Raw genomic sequence first — 18,646 nt, forward strand, 5'->3', positions numbered from 1 at the left:
ATCGTATTACAGACAATTTCCCACGGAAAGTAATATAAAAAACATAGACTTAATTCTAGTTTTGTTAGCACGGGCATTTGATTCATCGAGGCAAATAAAATTGCTTATAATCATTCAATTTTTCATTTAAAAATCCACGGATTAGAAGACGAAGAAATTCCATCAATGACGTCATAAAAATGAGGGATGAGGAGAGGAGTGGGAAAGAAAAACCTTTAAAAAGATATGGATAATCCCTCGTTTTTATGACGTCACATGCTGATCTTTTTAGGGACTTTCTTCGTCTTTGCGGATTAATTCGATGCGATAAATAACTATTATTTACCATTTCACATTAAGATTCTACTCTATCTGTTCGTTCGTCTTTATGTCTGTAATCATTTTAGGAAAATTAAATGTTATAGGGAAAAAAGTATAGAAAGATGGAATATCCCCCACCTTTTCAAGCCAAATTTATAAAGAAAATAAAAGAAATAAAATCGTAAGGATTTAGAACTTTTGATTAAATTTGAAACTTTGATAAATATTCTTATTTTACATCAAGATATCCACAAATTTATCATTTTAAATGATTAGAAAAGAAACTCTTTGAAAGCGAAGCCAAACTTAATCGAGAACGGTACGTGATCTCACTAATAACGCTAATTGAGGCATGTTAGAATAATCCTATTAATATCAGACCTTTAAAAGATTCCTGTAACATTAGGTTGTGAACAGAAAGCGTTAGCTAAAGTAACTTTTTAAATTTTCTTAAACAAATTTTAATATCTATCAAATAAATTAATGGTGTTAGAATTAACTATAAATTGGTAAATCTAATGAACTATGATATTATCTCAAAATGTCTAAAAATAATGAAGAATAATATCTTAGCTTTGCTTTTATGGAAGACCTTGAACTTGTTGGTTTCAAAAGAAACTTCCTATGGCCAATTTGTTATGGATTTTTTTCATAAAAACTAATTTTGTACTTTAGTAGGTATTATTTATTACACAAAATAACATACAATAAAAATGTACATAATAAAAGTAGAAAAATTAGAAAAATATTTAACTGGAAACATCATATGCAAAATATTATTAAATCAACCCTTAGCTGTATAAAAATTTTAAAATGTATAGAAAAAATATTCAAAAAAACGTAAAAGAAGAATTTACGCTTCGTTTTAATTAAATCTTTCAGCAGATTCTTGCAAATTCGAGTCATAAGAAACAAAATCCAATAAAACTTTCTTCAGTTACAAAATGTCTATTTAGTTGCTGCTAGTGTAGTTACTTTAGCAAATGACTTGATAACTGCTTTGGATTGTCTTCTACTGTCAACCAGCTTACTCATACCCAGTCCCATGCCCATGGACTGCTTACGATCCTAAGAATAAAAGCAGATTAATTACAGATATGGATTATTAATTGGATCTTACAACAGATTTTCATGTTCTCTAATAAAGTGAAACTTGCAGCGGGCTAAAATAACGTGACCCCCCCATCCACTCCCTTTACGCTATCCTTTCCCCTCTTACTGGATGAACGAACTGATCAATAGAGTAGTTCCATTTTAGCAACCTAAATTGACGACAATTTTTCCCCTGTCATAATATATATTCTACATCCATTGAGCTTATCCAAAAAGTCTATTCTTTTTTTTCTTGAGGCGATTTCTCATGGTAGGGTGGTGGTACCCTCCGCCGAAATAAGAAGGAGTAGCTGCGATTCTAATATTACAAATAGAAATTTAAAATATGGTTACCGTGATAAGTGGTTTTGGTTGTTTTCTGTCCCTCTGTTTAGCCCCAACTTTTCTCAAAATATCCTGCTCTGTCTCCACATATAATCTAAATAAAAACAAGAAAACTTAATAAGCAAAACATTAATTTGTAAATCTAAACTAAGTTGTACATAAATTTGTTGCAAAATTTCGTAAATATAGGGTACAGTAAAAGGACATACTTTCATTTTTAAGATTTGATTATAGAGTTGCCTTGCTTATAACTCTATACCTTGTTGTCTTAAGAATTATTATTATAAAAATCAGATGAATAGGATAATCATATCATATAAAAAATGTTGTCAAAAGGTTAACAAATCTAAATTGCACTTAACTGGCATAGGAATCATTATGCAAAGTTTAAAATTGCTAGGACAATTCTAATATGCTTAGTTTAACGAAAAGAGCTAACCGTTACAGGCGTACTGAAGGACGGACCGACCCTAATTATAGAAAAGCTAATTATGGATGTTGTCACCCTTGTTTGTGATTTATTAACAAATTATAACAATATATTATCATAGTTTATTACCTGTAGAGCACAACTTCTAAAGGTTCTTCAATAGCCAGTTCTCCCTGTAAAAATTATAACATTAGATTAAACTCATTATATCGAGGGCCTTTTACTTTCCACCGGAATCAAACATAATCCGAATAGTGCATTAAAACCCAAGATCTAAAGGGATAAGACAATCACCGATAAATTTATGTACATCGCTCATAAAGATACACAAAACAAAATTACCCTTATTTATAGTGATTGAAACGTTCGGGCACTATAACTAACCAGTCAGTTTGAATAAAAGTCCTCAAAGTTTTTAAGGAAACTAACAGGAAATTATTACTATAAAACTTTGGGGACTAGTGCAATAAAATAAATATATAATTCCTTATGGTAAAATGTCAATTATGGAATATATAACTCATACGTGTATGTATATTTTGATGTGGTAGTTGGAATAATGTTAAACTCACGTCTATTCTAAAATGGATCGAGGCAAAGTTGTGTGATATCAATAAGGACTGACGTAGTATGCCTAGCTAATTTGAGAATATTATTGCGGATTTTTTACATAAAGGTCAGCTAAGAAAATCTAATTTCCGTCATTGCATTACGGACTGATGGACAGGAAAGACAGACATAGTTAATTATAGAGTACCGTAATTACTAAAACCTAAGAAATTTGTTTTTCTTGATTCATTTCAAGAGGGCCATGAAATGGTATATAGCAATATACAGTAACTGTATTAAAAGCCCTGTAAGGTATGAAATTGTAATTGTAATTCTGTGTGTAACAATTATAGCCAGGGATACAGGGATAGTAACTGTATTAAAAGTTCTGTAAGGTATGAAAATGTAATTGTAATTCTGTGTGTAACAATTATAGCCAGGGATACAAGGATAGTAACTATATTAAAAAGCCTGTAGTAAGGTATGAAATTGTAATTGTAATTATGTGTGTAACAATTATAGCCAGGGATGCAGGGATATTACAATGGTTTTAATACTTTGACCTTGGGATGTGGGAAATTTTATCTTTCTTTATTGGGACAACTTAACATCTGTATTTGACTTTGTTTGCTTGTGCTTTTGTTTTTATGGTTGTTGCCATTTTTGTCATTTAAATGTTAAATATCTATAAAAATCGAATATATGTATTATCAATTGCCATATCCCTGAATATTTAACTTATAACTTAGTGTATAACTTAACTCTCTCACATAGACGTGCATATAGATGGGGTGTAGAGGTGTAAACTTTGCCCCTCCCCCACCCCATTTCAAGAAAGGATCAAGGTAAATTTATCTATATACCATAGTTCATCCCCCTCCTTTAGCCCTTAAGAAAGGCTTTCAGGGTTAGATCTATAAAACTTTTTTAGAGGGGAGTAAATGATTTGAAGGAAGAGGGGGATATAAAAAATTCAACCCCATTGTAACAATTTTAAACACGCCCTTGCTCTCTCACACATCCTCTCTTACACCACACTAAAATTGGCAAAATCCACCATTTCTCATTTAATAATAATTCCTCCTTACCCCCATATTTAAAATTTTTTTGGCGTAGAGAGCTACTGTGTAGAGACTATAGTTTCTGCGTTTGTTATTGTATCAATCTTTGAACATTACTTAGATAGACATAAGGACATACCCAAGTTCAGGATGTCCAAGCTTTTTATTTGGGAGGGGAGCGGAGGTAATATTCTCCCCAAAACTTTTGGTTGCCCCAATGGCAACCCAGAATTTTAATGTTAGGGGCAAATCTATAATACTTCCAAACATTTTTGCAGTCACTGTTGGTTTGTTGGGGGAGGGGTATCACCCATTCATCTCCACCCCCCTTCCTCCAATCCTTTATACATTCTTTCCGTATATTTCCAACTTATAAACTTATATGGGAAATAACACTATAAATTCATAATAAAAGATATTCATTCCAATAAAAATTCATGGATTTTGCCTAAAATTTTATTATCAAATATTCTAACTGAATTTCAATTTCTCATTATGCAAATGGCCAAAGAATAATCTAACAGCTAGTGAAAGGCATGGAAAGCAAATTGTAAAGAATAATCATTCCTGCAATTAAGAGAAATTATTCTAAATTCTTGTAAATGATTTTTTTATTAGTTCTAATCCCCTAGAGAGGCATCTAGGTGTACTTGAGTGAATGGTTGGATTGCTTCACTTTGCAACTAAAACCAGCAAAAAAAAGTTGATGTAACCGATGATTCTTTTTTTTATGAACCCACCTGAAGTGTATAATTACATATATAAGCATGAACTATGTATGTTATGGCAGGAAGGAAAGGGACATCGGGCTGTTTAATACACTAGTCCCCAAAATCTTATCATAATGTTTTCTTATTCATTGGCTTAACAACCTTGGGGACTTCTATTAAATTTCAATTGGTTAGTTCAATAAGTTGAGTGTCCGAACATTTCAACCACTAATTGTAATCTATAAAAATGGTAATTTTGTTTATCATCATTAGGAACATACATAAATTTATCAACTATTGTCTTATCCCTTGAGATCCCTGATGTTATTGTGGTGTGTATAAAGATGAGAAATTATTACTTTAATCTGTGTAAAAGATTTACAATTATTACCAAGGACAGTCAGTGCACGCCATATTAATTTGGTAAATTTCTACCTTTTAAAGAACATCCAATGGGGGTAAGATACAAACAATCCCCCCCCCCTCCCCAATATAAAACCTCATTGGTAATATATTTTTTGAGGAGAAAAAAAAGATTTCTGGAACCTAGTAATATTGTCTAACTTTTTATCTTTGTGACGTAACAAAAATCGAAGGATGAGAGGGGAGGTGGGAAAGGAAACCCCTAAAAAAGAGATGGATTTTTGTTACGTCACAAAGATAAAAGTTAGACACTATTACTAGGTCCTATAAAAATTTCTTGAGTTGAAAGAATGAGCAAACTGTGGGTAAATATAAATTGCAGTCCAATGTCCCCTCCCTCCCGGAATCTTACCTCGTCCTCCTGTTGTTGCAACTCCTTCATCTTGGCTTCTGCCTTCTCTTTCTGCTGTTGTTTCTGTTGCTGTTTGGTCAGCTTCGCGTTTTTACCCTAAATTATAAAAATGGATAAAGGATGTACTTGGTCGTGGATATATTGGCAGGGAAAAATTTGTCGCCAATTTTGTCGCCCTCGTTTATTGGTCAGTTTGTTCATCCAGTATGATGAGATGGGATGGGGTAAGAGGGTTGGATGGGGATATCGTTATTTAAGCCAGCTACAAGTATTATCAGAGTACATGAAAGTCTAGGACAACATCCAAGTAATTATATATCAATTAAAATAAAGGTTTATCAACGTTTTCCCTTAATGTGAATAGTCGAGCAAAAAAAAATCCATGCTCCTTCTTTTTTTAATAAAATTGAAAATGGGAGGAAGGATAATTTTGGGTGTGTTATTTTAGGTCAGGCTAGTTTAGGTTATACTAGACCCCACAGGGTTAGAACAACGTAAGAAGGGACCCTGTAATTTAGTTGTAAGGAACAATTTTTAAAAAAAACTACACCTCCCCTCCATTACCACTTGATTTCAAAATCTTTCAAAAGTAAAGGAATATTTTACCTTAGCCGCCGCCTCTTGTTCTTGATCTGCTTGTCCGCCAGCCCGCTCACGGACAAACTTCAACCTCTGGGTTTCCCGCTGGGTAAACTCCTAAACATACAGGTAGGTAGATAGATACATATAAATTAGGTAATAGATAGATACAAAAAAAATATTTAGATAACTAGATGGATTAATAGTTAAACATATAACTAGAAAAGGTAGATCTAGCGATAGATAGGAAGATAAATCTATGGATAGAAAGATATGTTAAAACATAGGTTCATGTATGAATGGATAGACAGATAAATCGATGGATAGATAGATATATTGATAGACATATATGTTGTTAAAACGAAGGATAAATCGAGTGATAGATGGATTGATAAATAGATATACAAATATACCGATTGATAAATATATAAAGCAATGGATAGACAGAAAGGTATATCCTTTTATATAAAGTAGTAAGCGTTTTTTGTCTGTACTGAAGGATCTAGCTAACTGCTGAACCGATTTTGTTCTCCTTCACAGTGAAGCTTCTTATAGGTCCTGGGAAGGTTTTAAACTATTTTGGGGGAGGGTGTCTTCACCCCCTTCCCCCAAAAAATATTTTTGAAACTCAAATTTTAAATGGGATGAGGTCGACTTTTCCTCCTCCTACCTTAAGTAAAGTGCCCCTAGATGCTGCTAGGGGCGTAGTCGCTAGTTGTAATATATAAATAGATAGATATATAACCTGGGTATCTTCCATTTCTTTGCTACCAGCTTCATACAAATAGATAGATAGATGAATAGATAGATGGATAGATAGATAGATAAATGGATAGACGGAAATTTCTATAGATAGATAGATGAATAATCTGAGTATCTTCCATATCCTTGCTGCCAGCTTCATACAAATAGATAGATAGATATCTTTAAGGATAGATAAATAAATATATAACCTTTGTATCTTCCATATCCTTGCTACCAGCTTCATACAAATAGATAGATAACTAGATGGATAGATAGATGTATAACCTGTGTATCTTCCATCTCCTTGCTACCAGCTTCATACAAATGTTTTGGAAGTTTCAAAAGTCTGATTGTTCCTATAATAAATTAATCTTTCATATGAATCGAACCATTATTACTTGGATGTTGCATCAGATTTTTATGTACTCTGATAAAATTATGCTCGCAGCTGGCTAGAATAACGGTAACACTCATCTCCATATCTACCCAATCCCTTCCCATCCTACTGGGACTGAAGAGACCAATATCATTCCATAATACCTAGGATAGTTTGTTATTTATTATATTACCTGTGGTATCTGCTATTGATAGGAAATCTTTTTCTTCTTCGTCCTCCTTTCTATATCCTAAATTATATAGAAAGTTTTCCACGGATGGTAAAATTTCAGTAATGTTGTTCCAGTGGATTGGAAGGCTCAGGCAATGGAGTAAACCATTGAATGAAGACAACACTGAACCTATCATTGTCATTGTTTTTTATCTTGTTAGGTAATGTTGATTAAGTAATCTAAGCGAGGCCCTTATATATAGAGTTCTTTTAGAGGCTTAAATAAAACAAAATAAAACACAACAAGTTGTAATCTAAATGTTAAAATTATGGATTTTAAATTATTACTAGAAGGAAAAATATTTCAAGTTTCCCGAAAAATCTTTCCTTGAACTTATTAAATCTAATTAATATTCCAGAGCTGGATCTTTAAATCGTTTAGTGGTGCTCTAAATCGGGGTGATCCAGTTCAGCGCACCTAGATATTATTAGATTTCAATCTTTAAATCAAAATGAAGTGGGCGAACCAGCGCGCCCAGTGGCGGTGTCATTGGCGCGCCAAACCGGGGTGAACTGGATCGCCCCATTTTAGCGCACAACTAAACGATTTAAAGATCCAGCTCAGTATGGCTTCGAAACCGATAATTATCCGCTGAATTAGAACGGTTTCTAAACCATACTAAAAATCTATTTATCGAATCGATTAATACAATTTTCTATGAATAATAAAATAACAATCATAAACAGTTTAGTTTTCCCATTCCAACGTCCCCTTCCTTGGGGCCATCAAAACTGGAAGTAAACTTATAGTTTTTTTTTCATTTTACTATCCTCGGGTAAGCTTTCTATAATACTATACCTGTTATGCACGTGATGGTGTGACCAGAAATATTTTGTTGTTGGACCGGAGAGTTTCCGCCAGTCAACAGATTCCAACATTGTATTGTTCCATCCTGAAAATTAGAGTTAATAAAAAACCTTTGCTTTTGACTGTAGCGTTAAACGTAATGCATCTGCTCGTCATTGGTCGGTGGTAGGTTCGAATCTCGGCCAAAGTAGCCTGACACTTAGGAACAAAATGCTTCTATGTAAGATGCGTGACATTGAGTAGAGGAAATGCCTAGGCAAAAACAGGTGCAACTCAAAACCGTGCACAGTAAGGACTTCTAAACAAGGTCGTCAAATCAAAGGATGGATGTCTTCAATAATTGGGATGATTTTGCTTTAGGAACTATTATGAAAATCTGGCCCTACGTTGTTAAAAAAAGACAATGAAAAATTGTAGTTTATTTATAAGCAAAACAAATTACTAAAAACTACGTACTATGTTCTTGTGAGAAATATTGTACCCAAGTAAATTAATGATATAAATAAAGATGTATCTCACAGAAAAAAGATATATAGATGTACAGACACGATTGAAGTTAGATACACAAATAGATTTCTATTTTCTAGAAAGTGCTATTAGAGCACTGAAACCCAAATCCTACGGGGCCAATAACTTTAATTCCATAACCATGCTGTGCTAATGACTGCCAAATACATATAACATAACCTAAATGACCTAAAGCTAATGAAAAACTACTATAAAAATACCCCCTCTCATATTTTGATTTCTTTGAGGGAAAATCCCTCTTATTTTTTGTGTGAATATATTTATATTATGAATAACGCCTTACTGACATTCTAGTTTGAAAAAAGACACTAATAACTTTAAAAATAAATCTAAAATAAATCCTAAATCTATATCAGCAAGTGAACTGGCCTCGCCTTTAGTGGCTTTACATTAAAGTAAAATATTAGAGGGGGCACGAGCTATATGTGACTTTACCCACGGGATGGGTTACCTTGCCCTGATTTTGATTGGGTCTTTGAAATCAGCTATATCCAACGGAAATATAAACACAGCCGAGTCCCTAAAAATTAGTCTAGCTGCTTACGAGATCTTAGTCTTCAGACAGAGACATAAATTTTACTTCTCTATAATGAAGGATTGTTTTTTACGAATCCATGCTCTCCAAAAAAGACATTTCCTCTACCTTACACATCAATTCATTTGTGTATCTAACTGTTTAAGGCATTTCCTCTCCCATTACACAGTTATTCATTTATGTATCTAACTGTTTAAGGCATTTCCTCTCCCATTACACGGCAATTTATTTGTGTATCTAACTGTTTAAGGCACTTAAACCAAGTTTATACTTTATTGTATTTACTTGAGAGATTGGGTATTAATGTTTAATCAAGAGGGATCATTATTTACATTGTACCAGAAATTCAGGGATAGGGCAATTTCTGATAGTTATTGATCTTCTCTCCAATTCTTAGGTGTCAATAAAGTCATTAGAGATTGTGGGTGTGGGTAGATTAATTTAACCACAAGTGTCCTTTCCCTTCCTGGCAGTGTACATATACTTGAACCAATCTAGGATACTTTATCCAACTTAATTATTTTATATTCATAAGAAATACTTACTTTGTAGGTCCTGGGAAGGTTTTTAACTATTTTAGGAGAGTTTACCTCAAGAGAAACCATCCATACAAAAAATTTATCACACTTCCTAGCACAGCCGATAGTATCACTTAAAGTCAGAAATAAGGTACAGCCAACAAGCAAAATAAATATAAAATAATATTTAGGGTAGATGGAGAGGTCGTGTTGCACCCTAACGACAGCTGAAAATACGTACAGGTTTCGTGATTTTTTTCGAATTAATTTTGTTGTTGGTATAAGCTGAATTAAAGTACTAAGGCTTTTGTCCATTTTAGAAAAGCTTTATATGACTCCCTAAATGCTTTTATTTACTTTTGTTTACAAATTTAGGATTTTGAATGGTATTGGGCTACTTTTTAGTCCACTGCCTACCTCTAGAATACAGTGCTATAGATCCTGAATAGGTGTAAGTTAGTGCGATTCTGACTAATATTCTGCCTTATTTTATACAATATTACTCATTCATTATTCACAAGACAATTTCTAGAAGTTTTACATTTATCAAACTCTAAGTTTTTTCAATATGGCATATATATTTTTACATTTTTGTATCATTACTAAACGCTACGCATCTAGAGGTCTCTAGGGGCACTTGAAGAAGAAGGATTTTAAATTAGTGGGGGTAATAATTTGTAGGAGCGACTTCTGTATGGAGGGTGGATATACTCTTGCCCCCCCCCCCTTCCCCCAACAATTTTAATTTTCCTGGACCTATAAGAAACTTAGTGTGATCATTTGCTACAGAAAGACATCCTGTTACTTTTATAAAACTATATTTCCCCCCTCCCTCAAGTGAACTGAATACGAGACAAGGGCGTGTTGGGGACCAACATTCCTTGGTTAAGCTTTGGTACTAGTGTAATTTACGGTCCAATGTCCCCACCCTCCCTGAGTATACCTAAGTTTGATTACCTCCAGTGAACTAAATACAAGACTTGGGCGTGTTAGGGACCAACATCCCTTGGTTAAGCTTTGGGTACAAGTTTAATTTACGGTCCAATGTCCCCACCCTCCCTAAGTATACCTAAGTTTGATTACCTCCAGTGAACTGAATACAAGACTTGGGCGTGTTAGGGACCAACATCCTTTGGTTAAACTCGACTAAAAACAGAATATAAAGATAATAATTTTTATGTTTAGTTAAAGTAAGCAAATATATATACATATAGAATACATAGATATTGTCTCACATACCCACCCAGATAAAATGTTTCTCCCAGCTGGCGAATGTTGCATATATTTCTGCATTGTTACCAAAGAATAAACTTTTGAATTTAAAGTGTATTTTGGTTATTCAAAGTATTTAAACACTAATATGCCTTTACCCCAATCGCTCCCCTGAACATGGAGAAACGTATTGGCCAATATCTAAGGACTATATTAGCAACCTAAAATGATGAAGAAAAAAAAAACATGTCACAATATCCACGTATTCCATATCATAAATATAAATAAAACAGATATAAGGATTGTGTAAACTGTAAATGTTATACTTTACTAATTTGCCCCAATTAAAGAGTAGCTGCGCTATTTTGTACCTGATCACTAGACTTGACAATGAGTGGCTGTGTGAGCTCTGTCTCCCTCCAGACAATCAGCAGGTTACCACCAACAGTCAGGATCAGGTCTGAGAAGTGCGGAGATCTTGTTACTGTGTTCACTGGTCCATCATGTACTATCTGAATGGATGTAGAGTAGGATATATAAGTTGGAAGGAATTTTAATGTTAGAGGGAGATTTGTAAACTGCATCAAATTTTAAGGATTTTTTATAAAATTCGTTTTTTGTATAGTTATTTATCTAAAAGCAGAAATACAATTTAAGTTCATAAATTTTGACCAATATGATAGGTGAATTGGAAACTACCTGCGCTCTAATTGGTTGAATGATGTGCGACACTTAAGCTTCTTCAATCATAGCGCAGATAATTTTCAATCCACCAATCACGGATGTCAAAATTAATTAACTTAAATTGTATTTCCGCTTTTAGATAAAGAATTATACAAAAAACAAATTTTATAAAAAAAAATCCTTAAAATTTGATGCAGATTTCAAATCTCCCTTTACATTAAAATTCTTTCCAACTTATATATCTTAATGTAGAGTATATGTGGATATTATAACAGGGGGAAAATTATTGTCAATTTAGCTTGCTAACATGGAACTCGTTTATTGGTCAGAAAGTTCATCCAGTATGAAAGAAGGGGATAGGGTAAAGGGATTGGCAGTGGGGGAATCGTTATTTTAGCAAGCTGAAAGCTTTATCAGAGAAAATGAAAATCTGGTGTAAGATCCAAGTACTAATATATTAGCGCATATAATGCCGCTAAAAAAATTAATTAAAAAGCAGACGAATCTTACTGAACATAAACCAACACAAATTCTTCGGATCTACTGCAGTTCACGGTAAAATATTGCTGGTAAGCAATATTTCCAAAAATCTATGAATTTTAAAGGCTGCTAGCTGCAAAACGGCTGAACGTACAGATCATACCCGCACACCATTTTAAGCAGCATAAGAGGCCTACAAGTAATCTGGAATAGCCAAGATCCAATTATGCACAGGGAAAGCTTCACTGAAGAATAAACGCGTAAAATAGGTCTTTTTCGTGCATTTCTCTGAACTGCGAGATAATTATGCATTATTGATTTATGGCTATTCCAGATTATTTGTAGGCCTTCTCGTGCTGCTTAAATCAGTGTGCGGGCATGATCTGTACGTTCAGCCGTTTAGCAGCTAGCAGCCTTTAAAATTCATAGATTTTTGGAAATATTGCTTACCAGCAATATTTTACCGTGAACTGTAGTAGATCCAATTCTTCTAGATAAATCTGGTTTGTAAGATATTGACTCATTGAGGTAGAACTATAGAATTGAATTAACTATCCATTGTCTCATCCCTTTATCCCTGGTAAATTTTAGATCTTTAATTGTAAACACTGCACTTTAGGGCCAAATAATAACAAGGATTCAATTATTTGCAGCCCGATTTTAGAGACCTATAGAACAAAATAAAGCTCTTTAGGCAAAATATTATCTAGTATTTTATTTTGTCAATTTGCTGTTCTAAAAATAATGAAATATTTGTATAATAAATTCCACAAATGCCCAGGCCTACAAAACATATTAAAATATTTCTATTTTAATATTCATAGAAAATTTTCTATACAAAGATGATTTTTTACATGATTTTTCAGTATGGCTCAATACCGGTGTTAATTCAGTTAAAAAAGTGAAAAGATTTTAAGCCATTCTAGAAAATATTTTATCTAATATATATATAATTGCTTTAATTAAGGACATACATTCGAAAATGTAATTATAGAGTAGCTTTTCTACCAAACACTCACCTTGTACCATTGCATCCGTACACTGAGATCCCCAGTTTCTGAGTCTATCTTGTTATAGGCTATGTTTGCTCTAAACACTGCTCCCTTAAAAAGTTGAATTGAATTATACATCCATTTTAATAATTGAATGGTCCTTGCGGTTAGAGGTGCGGAAAATAAATTTAAAGGAAGTGTTACACTTTTCCTAAACTATTTTATTTTAGAGAAAAGACGAGGGATGACCTGATATTCCTAGGTCGATATTAAACCGAGAAACAGTACAGAGTTTATACAATTGTTAACTCATCTATCTAACTATTTCAGCAATTTTAGATTATATCTTCACCCTCTGTCTGCCTGTATGTCGGCCTTTCTGTAATTCCACATGCTTTACTTAATAAATACATCTTTTGTTTATCAACGTCAAAGGTTCGAAATTTTGCAATGTTTGTAACATGATTTTATAAAATTATAAAATCAATACATTTTTAAAGCAGTCTGTTCATTAGATTTTATAGAATATTAGTCATATTCCTTTTAACATTTCATTACATATTTGTGTATCATGGCCGTTTCTTGGTTATGTTTAAGTGTGCTTCAATGAATAATTGCTACAAAAAGTGCACAGATCCCAAAAAGTAAACAAGAGTAGCAGTATCTTGAATTTCAGTTGTAATGCCCTATAAACCCTGCATGGCAGAAAGGGTCTTACTTATTATAAAAGATGTAAAGTATGACAATACATCTTTATAAAAAAAAATGTGGTGCATTATCTATGAAATATCTGTTATGCCTATAGAAACCCTTCTAGGGGCGATTTCTCTAGGAAGGCTAGTGGTGCCACCCCAAAAAAGTTATAACCTTCTTAGGATCTATAACAAGCTAAACTGTAAAGAGAACCAATTTGTACAGCAGTTGCCAGATATTTGTTCTTTGACAATAAAACTGGATAGGAATATCATTCTCATTTAAACAAAAACTCTTTTTTAAGATAAATTGTGGTTTAATTTTGGTTTTTAATTTTCAGTTTTTCCCCCGAGGTAGTCATTTTTCCCCCGAGGTAACTATGCTTTCTTTTAGTAATTAATAAAAATTCTAAAATCTTCCAAAAAAAAATTTAAAAGAAGGTGTATCAACTTTTTCACTTTTTATTTAAGATAGCTAGCCGGCTTTTTTAGTAAGTAGTAGATGTAAAATTTTTCATAGAATTCAGATATGCAATCGGTTTTTTTGTAGACCTCTTATTTTTTAAGAAATTTAAGTTTAAAAAAAAATAATTAAGTCGGTTTTAAGGTACTAAAACGCAACAAAATAAAAGAAGAAAATGGCCAGTATGAACAAAAATAGTAAGATCTTTAATTTGACACCTTACTTTTAAAATTCTGTTGAGTAATTATTGAAAAAATCAATTTTTTTAATCTCGGTTTAATAAAAACTTTAAACCTAAATATTTTATCAAACAGACATAAAAAATATGGGTTCATATATACCTTTAGAATTGGAAAAATATTACGAATCCATTCTAAGCGAAATTGAAAAAGTTTTAAAAAATTGTAATAAAAAAAAAATAAAAAAAAAGTTTATTTTAAGAATTGTAACTATTAAACTAGCCAATCACAAATCGCAAAAATTGACGAATCGTGAAGCTTAACCTATAAAGTTAACCAATAGAATTACCAAAAAAAAAGGAGAACGTTCATACAATATATACAATAGATACTACAATAAATATAGTGATATTACAGAACATGTAAAGAATGAAAAATTATGAACAAATATGCATCAGTCTGTTTATAAACTTCAAAACAATGCAGTTAAAAATACATTATTGTTTCTTGTGTTTAAAAAATATCTGCTACATTGCATTGTCTTTTGTTTAGGTTTTGTTCAGGTTTTATTCAAGCTAACCCTTTAAAGCCGAAAATTATGATTCTTAAAATAAACTTATATTTTTTATTTTAGTTTTATAAAAGTTTTTCAATTTTGCTTAGACTGGATTTGTATTATTTTTCTCATTCTAAAAGTATATATGAACACATACTTTTTATGCCTGTGAGAGGATATTTTTAATTTCAAAGTTTTGATTAATCCGAGGTTAACAAAATAGATTTTTTCAATAATTACTTAACAGAATTTTAAAAGTAAGGTGTCAAATTAAAGATCTTACTATTTTTGTTCATACTGGCCATTTTCTTCTTTTATTTTGTTGCGTTTTAGTACCTTAAAACCGACTTAATTATTTTTTTTTTAAACTTAAATTACTTAAAAAATAGGAGGTCTACAAAAAAAACCGATTGCATATCTGAATTCTATGAAAAATTTTACATCTACTACTTACTAAAAGAGCCGGCTAGCTATCTTAAATAAAAAGTTAAAAAGTTGATACAACTTCTCTTCTAAAAATATTTTCTCAGATTTTCATATAAATATGACTGTATAGACATGGGAACTTCAGCCGTGCGAGGCTTGTGGTGCAGAACTGAGATTCTGTTCACCGGTTGCCATGCTCGGGGAGAAAAAAATGACTACATTGGGGATAAAAATGACTACCTCGGGGAAAAAATGACTACCTCAGGGGAAAAAATGACTACCTTGGGGAAAAAAATGACTACCACAGGGAGAAAAAAAGAATATTTACATCCACTATTTAATCCTTAACGGTCGGGGGGGGGGGGGGCGTTGAACGCCCCCCCATCCGGTTTTTTCTATCTCATTTTCTGTGTGTGAAACATAAAGAGCCCAAACTGCTCGACTTTTTAAGTGTGGGTATGAGACATAACAGAGAGTTGAAATTTTTTGAATATCTCCATCCTGGCGGGCACAGGATGCCAGCAAACCTGGCAGGGTCATCCAGGTAAAGAGCAAAAATATTTTTTGACTAAAACAAAGCATTTTATCTTACTAAAATACTAAAATATCCTCTAGTAGTACATCCTCATATTAAATACAGGTGTTCAAGTCAATTTTAGGTTCCAGGTATGATCCTGCAGGTCCTGATCCTCCAGGTCTCCAGAAATCTTTAAAAGGCTCCTGTGGCCGCAATTTTTGACTTAGAGACTTCAAATTTTTTCCCGCCGACCGCCGACTGCGGCGGCTGGCAGCTGCCAAGTACAGCTTCGGCCGCTGAAATTTATATTTTTATATTTCAAATATAAAATTTACATAAAGACATACATTTTCTGCAAAAAAAATTTTATTCTAGCTTCAAAAATAAAAAAATTACAGCCGTTTGAAATTTTTAAGTAAAAAAGGACCTAAAAACAAAGGTTGTTAAATAAAAGGGTGAAGGAAGCGAAAATTGACCTTGACTTACTTAAGGTCGGAAATTCATCATAACACAGGGGACTTGCACAAAAATTTTTAGCCCTCTAGCTCTAATAGGAACTGAGATAATAGGGGGGGGGGCGTTGAACGCCCCCCCCCCCCCCGACTGATTAAGGTGCGGCAAGGGGCCCGACTGTAAAGGGTTAAGGGGTCGTTTATGTGAGAATGACTTTTGTAAGTAAAGTATAGGAAGACAAGTTGTAAGGGTAGTTTATCACCAAACCATCAATCAAATATTTTCAAAATTTATTTTAAACAAAATATATTTCATACAATCATGTTTTATTCATAGAAAGATAAAAGTAAATTCAAATTATTTTAATATAAAAGTACCAGGATATGTGTCTCTCCAGTGAAGGTTTAGATTTTTTTTGGAGTAGGATACCACCACCAAACTGAGAGATATTTCCCAAAGAAAAAAAATCCAGCCCCATATTTTTTTTACATTTTCTTTCCACTCCCACCCAATCATCAATTGTAATAACGATTGACCTATCGATTTCAAACTTTAAATGAAGATTTCTATAAAAATTAGGTATGATCGAAGAAGATTAGCAATTCTATAATCGTTATCAGAAAGTCCGTACGTTAAAACACGCTGATTTTTAACTTTTTTTTTGACAACAACCCTATTTGTGATATAATTATTCCTTGCATCTGATTATATAATAATAATTTCCAAGACAACAAGGTACGATATTATAAGCGAGGCATCTGTAAAGTTAAATATTAAAAATGAAAGTATGTACTTTTACAGTATTCACGCAATTTTGCAACAAATTTATATACAATTTTCTTTAGACTTACAAATTAATGTTCTGCTTATTAAGTTCTGATACAAGAGTTATTGCTCGTTTGTTCTTCATTCTAATTTTGGAGCTTTTCTTTATGGATGTTTCCATCCTTGTTTAAAAGTGCATACCTGTAAAGTTCCACCAACAATAAAAGTTGGAATAGCTTTGACAACTGCCTGGCCCAGTCCTTTCAAACGAGACTTGTCGGAGTCAGCCTAATGTGTGATATTCATTCAGTTATATAAAGGGATAAGACTAGCGTAGATAAATTGATGCACACTCCCATTGATGATATATAGAAATACCACTTCTGTAGATTACAGTTGGTGGTTTAAACGTCCAAACACTCGATAAAACATCCAAAATAAGGTTTAATAAAAGTACACAAAGCTGTTAAGCCAACGAATAAGAAAACTACAACGACTAGTAAGAACCCAATGCCCCCTCCCACATAAAGTAATAGACATTATTTTATGTTATTCTAACTAATTAGTTTTTTTACTAGTAAAGTCTATAAATATAAATAATTTAATGAAATCCTTCCTGAGATTCGGCCTGTTCACTGCCTCGCATCTCACTGCCAAACTTGAGATCACTGCCACCGCGGCTGCTGCGCATATCACTGCGCATGTCTGCACGCATATCACTGGCCTGACTACCACGTGGAGTCTTGTCTGGCCCCAACTGTACAGGTGGTTCAAATCTTATGCTTTATTATTTAAAGATACAGCAAATAAATCTACCCCTCAAAGTGGATAATTTTATTATGAAGGGGGCCAAATAAAAAATTCTCACAATTTTGGGGTGCCGTTTAAGGGGAATATACATGCCTTTACCCCTTAACTCCTTGGTCGTCCCACAGTGAGCCCAGGAATCCAATTTTGTGGAAAAAATTAATAACTTCCTTATTTTTCAACCAAATCAAACAATTTTTTTTTTAATTAAAAGGTTTTTATAGTATTTTTTACAAAATTAACAAGATTACCCCTTCCTCCCTCTCTAGATGATTGGGGGGTCAAAATATCACCCCCAAAAATTGGTTTTTGGTCGATTTTGACCCAGGCCACTTTGAATGAACATCACGGCCAGGGAAGTGATGGGAAAAAAATTGTGCAAAATAGCAAAGATGGGCAATGGCCCAGTGTGTCAGGTGACATGTGTCCTAGGCCTGTCAGCCAAGCAGTCTGGCCGCACTGGCATGCCAAAAATCCTCAAAAACTTCAATTTTTGACAATTTTTGCGACCTTTAACTGCGGCTGTCGGCCAAACGGCCGGTCAGACCACCTCCGGCCGCACACCCGCGAATCCGGCTTGGAATGACCTACAAAAAAGTGGTAATACACGTGGCTGCGCCACAAACACACGCCGCCCTGTGTGCAAAAAACACGACAAAAAATTGTCATTTTTTTGGTGTGCTAACTTTGCCGCCAATTAAAGGACGGAAGGCGGCCGGCAATTATCTCTGATTTCTTCTGATTGCAGATAGAACCGGCCATTGTGGTTCTAAAGATACCTTTAGATTTCTGGTAGCCCCTCCAGGAGGCCCTCAGGGTCCAATACACAAGGGCATAGT

The 18,646-nt window shown here is 33.4% G+C and overlaps 1 protein-coding gene across 1 annotated transcript; it reads right to left on the reverse strand.

Annotated features, from left to right (window-relative positions):
• Positions 1-962: 962 nt before the first annotated feature.
• Positions 963-17,430, reverse strand: LOC145321989 (dynein axonemal intermediate chain 3-like). The gene is made up of 12 exons (XM_080163711.1): positions 17,202-17,430; positions 12,977-13,060; positions 11,165-11,305; positions 10,665-10,727; positions 7,992-8,085; positions 7,155-7,211; positions 6,871-6,941; positions 5,869-5,958; positions 5,263-5,358; positions 2,297-2,340; positions 1,747-1,831; positions 963-1,368 (listed from the first exon to the last, which is right to left on the reverse strand). The coding sequence occupies exons 2-12, from the start codon at positions 12,989-12,991 to the stop codon at positions 1,249-1,251; spliced, it is 876 nt and encodes a 291-aa protein (XP_080019837.1). The 5' UTR covers positions 12,992-13,060; positions 17,202-17,430; the 3' UTR covers positions 963-1,248.
• Between the last annotated feature and the right edge of the window lie 1,216 nt (positions 17,431-18,646).

The sequence above is a fragment of the Acartia tonsa genome, chromosome 6 (genome assembly GCF_053477335.1).
Source record: "Acartia tonsa isolate MP-2025a chromosome 6, ASM5347733v1, whole genome shotgun sequence".
In the NCBI taxonomy this organism is placed as follows: domain Eukaryota; kingdom Metazoa; phylum Arthropoda; class Copepoda; order Calanoida; family Acartiidae; genus Acartia; species Acartia tonsa.